The 9,753-nt window shown below is 32.9% G+C and overlaps 1 protein-coding gene across 1 annotated transcript; it reads left to right on the forward strand.

Annotated features, from left to right (window-relative positions):
- The first annotated feature begins 6,940 nt into the window (after positions 1 to 6,940).
- Positions 6,941 to 9,510, forward strand: LOC139894780 (fatty-acid-binding protein 3, chloroplastic). Its single transcript, XM_071878117.1, has 5 exons — positions 6,941 to 7,142; positions 7,884 to 7,982; positions 8,078 to 8,233; positions 8,318 to 8,532; positions 9,108 to 9,510. The coding sequence occupies exons 1-5, from the start codon at positions 6,944 to 6,946 to the stop codon at positions 9,264 to 9,266; spliced, it is 828 nt and encodes a 275-aa protein (XP_071734218.1). The 5' UTR covers positions 6,941 to 6,943; the 3' UTR covers positions 9,267 to 9,510.
- The last annotated feature ends 243 nt before the right edge of the window (positions 9,511 to 9,753 follow it).

The following is a 9,753-nucleotide window of genomic DNA, read 5'->3' on the forward strand; positions in this document are numbered from 1 at the left end:
TGTTAAGGGGTCGTGCTTCATTGTGTTTAGCTTACTGTTTGCCCATGTAAAAGTATCAACTAAAAGATAGTATAAAGTTCAGACACAGCTTCTAATGATGATAAATTTGTTAATTCAATATAGAAGATGCTTACACAAACGACCAATGAAGTAAAACAATTGATAACCTGTGATCTAAAGTTTTCTGAATCGTCGAGGATGGCTTAACGACTATCCTTCTCCCTCAACTAGTTGCCTTCTTAGCCTCTAGCCCGTCAAGTTGCCTATCTCATTCATATAGGAAATGCTACTTTCAGATATGTTCCCCTTCGAGGAGAAGAGCGGAATACAAACAAGCTATCCAGTAGGGAGAGGACTTGCGCGTGTGGACGACTTCTAGCCCGGATTCTGACTGAGAAGCGTGAAAGAAAGACAAGCAAGCCTCAAAGGCACGTGTCGTTGGCTAACCCCTCACTTAGGATGAATCGTGCGGGCCGCCTTGAAAGAGAATTCCCACCGCTTTGCCTTCGATGAAAGCCTTCATGTCATGTTAGCCTTCTCGCCAGGCTTACCGCCACCGAGTTGCCCAATGAGCACGCCACCCGGGTTCAATTCCTGGCTATACTAAAATTGTTCAAAAAGGGAGTGACTAAAGGGTGCGTTTAATGATCAATTTACCCGGTATCAGGTCTCGCGCTCGGGAGACTTAATTACCCGAGGTTTTACCTTAGTGATGAGCGAATGTGTTAGGTTTCCTCCCTCCCAAAAAAAAAAAAAAAAAAAAAAGGAAAAAAATATAGTTGGTCCATTTGCCAAATACCTACAGTTAACATTCTTGTATAATTATCTACATGCTGATTCTCATCTAGTGACATACGTCCCTAAGACTGTCTGATAAGAAATGAACGGAACTGTACTTGTTGATGTTTAGATTTTGACATTTTGTTCCATGTTTAGGTTTAAGATTTAAGGGGTGTTTGGTTTATTGTAATGAACAAGCAGGTGGTCTACCGCGCGTTGCGGCGGCCACTCTGATATGCAATTTCTATGTTAAAGAGGTGTACACAAATTAGTAGATGGCTGATCACGCGTTGCCGCGAATCTCAACTTTCTCTTTTAATATATGCGAAATGTTGTTGGTGAAAGTTAAGCGGAATTGTAAGGAAAAAGAAGAGTAAAAATAGCAAAATAAGAAGGAAGGATAACGTTTTTGTGAGAAAAATAAGTTTAAAAACAAAATGGTAAAACTTTTTTTGCACGCCTTTAGTAAAAATAGTAGTGGGAAATGATAGGGAAATGAAAAAAAAAAAAAAACAAAAAAAAAACAAAAACTGTAGCTCAGTACTGCGCCTTGTGGGTACAACTATTTCTATACAACGTACAACTCGATTAAGCTTGGAAGGGGTGGTACAACTATTTCTACACAATGTATAAGTCGATTAAGCTTGAAAGGGGTACTATTCACCAATAGTACCCCAAATTTGCTCTAACTAGATGTGGAGCCCTCGCTTCGCGCCGGGGGCTCCGTTTTGAATGCGAGTTAAAAAGAAAGTCTTGATCTATTTTGTAAAAAAGAATTTTTTTCGACATCTAACATTGAAGGGTTGTTCCTTTTGTGAAAGTTGCCTCTTTTAGCGTTCGGGTTTTATTTAAAAAAAAAGTTAGTAAAGTGAGGGTTCGATTTGTATTTTAATAAAAGTTAGGGGGTTAAGTTTGTGAAATTTAAAAAAAATATACGTATAAAGTGGGAGTTCGATTTCTATTTTAATAAAAGTTAGAGGGTTAAGTTTGTGAAAATTGAGTATTAGTATAAAAAAAAAAGTTAGTAAAGTGGGGGTTCGATTTGTATTTTAATAAAAGTTAGGGGGTTAAGTTTGTGAAATTTGTGAAAAAAATATACGTATAAAGTGGGGGTGCGATTTGTATTTTAATAAGAGTGTGAAGTGAGGTGCGATATGATGATTTTAATAAAAGTTAGGGGTTAAGTTTGCGAAAAGTGGAAAAAGGAATAGTACTATTCATTTGGCCTTTGCCTTTTAGATATAGGTATATAATATATAATGTATGTATATATCGTTAATGTTAATGTTAATATGTTAATGGGTATGGGTTTAATGAATTGGGCTAAATTGTACTATTAGGTTTTAATAAAATCTATAACTTGAGTATGAGAGTTGTTCACTGCCCAGGTCTGGTTCAGGGTTGATTAAATTTAATGGTTTTTCATCACCTCATTTTGCAATCAGTCAAGTAGATCAGCTAACTAATAACTTATATCGATCACATATGTTACTAATTTGATGTAAATTAATCCTGCTATGAACAATTTCCATAATTTATTGTACAAAACCAAATTGCAGTTTCACTTGATAATGATTAAAGTTCGATTTTCAGATTTGAACAGAGCTAAAACACCCAACTGGCCAACTTTAATACATTAATACAAAATACTGTATTTCATTTCAATTAACATTAACATTCTCATTCATTTAAAGTTTTAAACCTACAAAACAAACACAAAAACACTGTAAAATTCTATTCTATCTGTTTTATAGATGCGAAACTTATGTTTCTAAAAATTGTGGATAGAATCAAACGTTCATTATTAAGTGTGTTGTATAATAAATAAATCTCCCTAGAACCAATAATTCATCCTAGAAACAAAACAATTGATATGTTGATACATATGAGGCAGTTCCTTGCAATGAAAAAACAAAGAACATATGTGCAAACCCTCGAGTAAGCCCCCATATTAACAGCAATCAATATAGGCCGGGTGAAATTAACATCTCGCTTTATTTATTCATCGCAAGACATCATTGGATCGGCCATTCAATTTTAATTAAAAAAATAAATAAAATTCAATTTGATAGTTGTAAGATCTCTAGTTTTGAGCAACAGCAAGTTATAAGCTTGCTGAGACGGATTAAAGCAAGAGATATGTTTGTTATATGCCGGCAACGGAACTCAGGCGACATGGCCGGATCGACTGGTTCTCTCAAAAGGCAATATCACAAATTCCAAATTCGATAAAAGGTTTTGTACTTATAAACGTAACATTTTGTTTTTTCGCAACCCTAATTAAGGCCCAACTCTGTATGTTTGGGCTGCTCCAGTGGGTTCTTTACCTATCATCTACGGAGTACCAATTTTTGTGTTTTTTTTTTTTTTTTATATATATTTTTTTTTTTTTCACATGTTAATAAACTATTACTAAATGCTATTTCAATGAATACTTGTGCGAGATTTGAAGAATACTGTATCAAAAATGCATGTATTTAAGTTGCTTATATACTAGCAGATCGACTAGTAGATAATAAGCTTCAGAGAAAAATAAGCTACCATGTGTCGGACAAATTGGACAATATCCACTACGGTGCTGGCTGTTATAGGTAACATAATAACCTTCAGAGTAAAATGGTTTGAGACTTGAGAGGTATAATATCTGAATAATGGTTATAAGACCACTCTCATCGGTATGTTATAGGGGGTGTCATCAAAACCGTCACCTGAGGGCGCCGATGGCAATGGTGCCGCCCTCGGCCGCCCTCCTCCGCCCTGGTTGATTTCGCCCTCACTTGAATCATGTATAAGCACATTGCAGGGCGAGGTTTGAACTTATTTCCTTGTCTTGTGAACGTTGCACAGCAACAACACAGCAACAGGTCGTAACTTCGTTTACGAGGAAGCGTGGAAAATTCTAAAAAATTGTCCTAACTTTAATTTATGAATGTAATGTCTTTTGATTATGTCGTTTTTTTTTTTCAAAAAAAATTGTAACCGTATTTGTGTTTATTAATAAAAGTGTTGTTTGAAAATATTATTTATATCAATTAAAATAATAATAAAAAAAATTATTAAATTTTGAGGAAGTATATCATGGTTGGCCATGGTGTGTCCTGGGAGTGTTATGGGAGGAATTGGTTAGAAAGGAGGAGAGAGAAAGCTGATGTGACGCTTAGGAACTGCCCATGACGGCGTCATGGTTGGGAGTGGTCTAACTTAATTAAATCTTTTTAGCAGTTGCTGGCTATATCTTCAATCCTTTTTAATCTTATGATAGTTAAGTTGCGGCAAGCTTATGCGTTTCATAAAAAGTAACATCTTTAATTTTTGATAATTTTTCCGCTAGTGGCTGTTGATTAGCTGATGTATACAGAATTCTTTTTCTCTCTCTTTATAGTAACCAAAATACTCTTACTATGCTATATATGAGTGTCGTTGTAACGTTTTGATATCAAATTTCTAGACTTGCGCTACATCTCAATTACTGTTAGATAATTTGTAATTTAATCTATTTTTCTCTTGTTATTAAAAGATTGGATAACAGAGAACCTCAAGCTATAAGGTTCTTAATATTGCTTACAAGTTTGATTTAAAAAGTGATTGAAAAAAGCACCTATAACGTTTTTGATGTTGATCATCTACACATATGGAGGCATGGTTGATCACGTAATCTGGCTTATAAGTTATAACAAGTGGCACCTTTTTGCAAGTTTAATACTCGCTTGGCTCGATTATGGCTTATAGTTTCTATTATGTTGCTAAAATGATGATGTCATTATTATGCTAATTCATTTGTTAAGAAAAAATCAAAAAGAAAAAGAAAAAAAATCTAAGCATGGTGAGTGATGTCATTAATTTAAATAATTTTAAATTAAAATTAAATTTTATTAATTAATTATTATTATTAAATCAATAATTATTTTAATTATTAAAATTAAATAATTTTAATTAATTATTTTGAATTAAGTACGAGAAGGTATATATGTTAGGCAGAAGGAAGCCAATTCTACATTTATATTTTAATTTACATTTTTAAAATAAAATTACAACCAATATTATCTCTTATGATTGGATGTGGATTGTTTAATATGCATTTTAGGTGTTTGATATAATGTTCAGCTGACGAGTTTCTTAGTCGGACTATGTGGCTTCACGGGTCATTAAACTAAATAACTTCAGCATTTACGTTCACTTAATACCTAAAACATATCATTAAACTATTTCATTTAAACAAATTCGTGATTCCACGGGTCATTTCACTAGTATATATATATATATATATATATATATATATATATATATATATATATATATATATATATATATATATATATATACCAACTTTAGCTAGCTAGTTACCACACTATATTTTTTTTTTATTTCTTTCTTAAATGCAAATCCTGAAGCTATGGCCTTTAAGATTTTCATATGAAAACTGTTGGAAATATGTTCTCGGGTTGGCTACGATTCGACCGTGTTTTGACCGTGGTACATATATTCCGAAGATATGCCCATGACATTAAATAATAAAAGTCCATTTATACTATTCGGTCACACACAAAGGCCAATCGTAAATTGTTTGATATATCTTCTAATCGGAAATTAATTTATTAATCATTAGTTAATGGCTTAATAAATTAAGTAAGTTTTTTTTATGTGTATACATATACTTACAAATCTAAATATGTAGAGATTTGATTAGATTTTCCAAATCATATTTTATATAAGATATAAGATTTGATTTGATTTATAAAATATGATTTGATTTTGTAAATCTTATTTTATATAAAGATTTGATTTTGCAAATCTTTCCAAATCTTTATTTATTATATTTGTATTTGTACTAGATGTATTAATGTATCAATGATGTAATATATAATATCAAGTCTTGGTATTGGAAATGTTATGTTAAAGACACAAAACACACATACAAAAATGCTATTTTTCTCTTTCTCTTTTTCAAGTAAACAAAATACTTGAAATATATAATTGGGTTCGGTTTTGGTGGAAATAAGAAAGAGGAAAAGATCCGTTAAGTAGAAAGTATAGATCGAAGCAAGGTTGGAACTTTGGGTGTCTAACCGTTTAGAGGAACTCTTCTTTGGATTTTCAAATTCGATCTTCAGAAGGCTACAAAGGTTGTAATCTAACCTCTTCTTGTTCGGTTTCATTAATTTGTTTTGTTTACTAAAGTTTTGTATAATGATCCGTGGAAGAGTATGACTTTGTAAAGTTTTAAAAATGCTTCCGCTCGCTTTGTATTTGTATCATTCTCCAACAAAAACATCTAAAGTCATCAAGACTACCATAAAGATACAATCTTTTTGGCTTACTAATATAGTAATGTGTGAAATCTTGATTTGTTATACCTGTGTATGAACCAATCTCAGTGTCTCAACTGCCAAAACAAGAAAGTCCACAAGATGACAATGAAGATATAAGCAAAATTTATATTTTACAATTGAGTTATGCTTTTGTGAACCAGGGCAACAACGGTAAATTACCTGAATAGAAGGACAACAAGAGGAGCAAAACAGAAGCAGATAATTTCCCAGCCAGTGGTATTAAAAGAGGTTTACAGATTTCAAGTAGTAAACTTTATACTGTAGCTTTATATGTTCCACTCATTTTTTTCATTTAAGTAACTTATGCATAAAAATCTGTACTTTTGTGGGATTTGATCTCATTTACTATTTTGAAGTAGAGAAAAGAAAGCCGCTTTAACATTGGTTACTCATCAAGTTTTATCTTTTATGGGTGTAACACTAATCATATTCTTGTCTTGATCCATCTTATGCAGGGTAGTCTTCATATGGTCAGTTTCATTGTTTATGGTCAAACAGTTGTATGTAATCAGTCGGTTTTAGGGAAGAAAAAATAGTCTTTTTTTTTTGGAATCCAAGCTTTCACCTTTCATGCAAAAGATATTCAACTTTGGACTAGCATTGGCTACATTTACTGATACATTGACAACAACTATTTAATTATTGGAGGGTAGGTTATTTATTTAGTGATTACATAATAATTTTTAAAAAGGAGTCAATTACATTAGCATGCATATGATGACTTTTTGTTCATATCCACAAGTTCAAAATCTATTGGGCCCTGGGGGATATGGGTGATATAGATACAAGTACATCAAAGTTGTTGCTTTATATTAACACTCACACAAAAAACAATGATAGGAGTAACAATTGGAGCAATTCCCAGATCAGTGTGGCTTCTTCCCCACAACAAATTTGTATCCATAAATCCAAATTCAAGTCAAACTCATACAAATAGAACACATTTTACAAAAAGAATAAGAATTTCTCCAAAAAAGTTCACCCCTTTTCACCTCACATCCTTCTCAACTAAGGCTGCTGCTGTTTCTTCAGGTTAAATTTAACTATCCATCTTTATACTTTTGTTCTGTATTCCTTTTTCCTTTCAGTTTGACATTATTTAAATGCTAATGCTAATTGGTCACAATGGCATGTGCTCAATTGCTCATTTGAAAAAAAAAAAAAAAAGTGTTAGTGCATAATGTACATCCCTAGTTCATTATCATGTATTCTTGAGTGCTATGGACATTGTAAGTACTTTGGACAATTGTTTGTTGGTTCGTTACGCTTTCTATTTCGATTACAATCAATTGTATGCATTTATTGTTAACTTGCATTTTGTCTGTGTAACTGCACGGATGCAGAATGCATTCTGCATCCGTACGGATACAAGTGCAACCGCACGATTGCAAACTCCAATCGCACGGTTACATGTGCAGAGTATATATAATGTTGATTTCGGGTTCATTGTTGGGGTTACGAACCTTTACACAAGCCTAGCCGTCTTTTTCATTCTCTGCACGTTTAGCACTTATCAAGGTCGATCTATAACATCTAAAAGCCGTTTTTAATCAACAGATCAAGGTTGTTTAAGTTGTTTTTGATATAAAACACAATATCGAGTTTTTCCGCACTCGATATTGTTGATAAGGTCGATTAATACTGTTTAATCGTTCCTAAAAAAGGGAAAAAAGGGATAACTATATCTAAATATAGTTATCAGTCTATATGATGATGCAACTTTTAGCAAAAGTGTATAAAATTGCAATTTATGTATTGTGTGAATGTAAGTAGGACATAGTGAGTGTGCTGAAGAGCCTGCAACAAAAGTCAAATTTCAGACATCATTAAGTCTTCCTGGTTGCTCAACTACCTTATCTTTGATAGGAACAGGTTAAGACTTAATACCATTTGCCACAATTTTCGGTTCGTTCAATCTTTTTAAAGTTTGCACAAACTGAAATCTTTCTTTGTTTATCTATCTTTAGGATTCAGAGAAAAAGTTTTTGCAATAATAGGTGTTAAGGTATATGCAGCAGGGCTATATCTAAACCCTTCTATCTTGGATAAACTTGAAGCGTGGAAAGGACGAAAAGCAGCTGAGATTCAAGACGATTCTTCGTTGTTTGACTTAATATATCAAGGTATTTACAGTTTTCTTGTGTAAATATATACTTGATATCTGATAATTAGGATGGAAACAGTTATATGATTATCATGAAAAGCAGATTCTTTAGAGAAAACATTGCAAATAGTTTTAGTCAGAGATATTGATGGGAAGACTTTCTGGGATGCACTTGACGAAGCCATTTCGCCACGAATTAAGTCACCCAGTGCAATTGACAAAACAGCTCTTTCAAAGTTCCGTGGAATCTTTCAAGATCGGCCACTAAAGAAAGGAAATTCCATATTTTTGACTTGGGTTGGACCCTCCAAAATTATGGTTCGTTTGACCTCTACTAAATATTAATTTTTTTACATTGGTTAACAATAACAAACCATCATAAGATAGTCTAATGGCGGATGTTTTGAATTTTTCATAAGAGGTATCAGATTTCAAGAAATGGTCGGATACAATCATGGAATAACTCGGTTAATCCCCATACATCTAAGTAAAAATACTTGTCCTCCCGAGCAAACTGAATAGAAGAACCTCGTCCGGGCTTGTTTGTTAACTATAACAAGAGACTAAGTGTCAAAATAGGAGAGGGTGGGTGGTGTACTGGTGTGGGTGACATGTCATAAAAGGTTTGTAGTACAAAATTAAAATTCATCAATTGTGGTTACCAAAACAATATTGTTATGGTAAAAAAATATCTGAATAAAAGTGATTTAAAGAGGTCTAATGCAACTTTGTGCAACATTCAGCCCAATTAACTTGTTATAACATGAAATTATCTTTAAAATTTGACCGGTTCGATATAAAACGCAACCCAAATAGACCCATTCGTAAGTAAAAACAGATTGAATTGCTGATCTATACACAAGTTTGAAACTTAAAAATATTGTCATGCACAGATTCACTTTTCTGCTGAAGGGATACCAAAGGCTGTAGAAGCTACAATTGAATCAGAAAATGTGACAGTCTCCTTATTTGATGTATTCTTTGGACGTACGCCTGTTTCCCCTACCTTAAAAGCTTCAATCAGCAACACCTTGGCTTCATTTCTCAAGTGAAATCGGTTATCAGTTAACAGCGGTTGTAACAAGTCCTTTTAAGTTTTCTCTAATAAAGTTAACATCTTTTTGCTTGTAAAATCTTCAATAAATGAGTTATGACAATGTATCTTTTGGCTTTTGTAAGTCAAAGGGTATCACTGTGTGTATGTGTTCAGTCACCTTTGACACTAGAATAGAAATGCAGCATATTATGAGAATTATAAATTATAATGATTCAAGAAAACCAGTTGGTTGAGTGAAGAAGAGAGAAAGTTGAAAACATGTTGAGTTATGTGCATGATGCAAATAATTGTGACGTAACAATGGGTAAATGGATAAAGCTTTCTACCGGATCCATTCAGGATTCAAACCCGGTGCACCTGTGTTGGTGCATAATCCCTAGTTCTTTAATGATTGTAATGGACATTAACATTTGGACTTTACTGTTTACTTTATTGGTTATACTTTGTTTGACATATATTATGAACCAAGACAATACGATGTT

Source organism: Rutidosis leptorrhynchoides, chromosome 1 (assembly GCF_046630445.1).
Source record: "Rutidosis leptorrhynchoides isolate AG116_Rl617_1_P2 chromosome 1, CSIRO_AGI_Rlap_v1, whole genome shotgun sequence".
Taxonomy (NCBI): domain Eukaryota; kingdom Viridiplantae; phylum Streptophyta; class Magnoliopsida; order Asterales; family Asteraceae; genus Rutidosis; species Rutidosis leptorrhynchoides.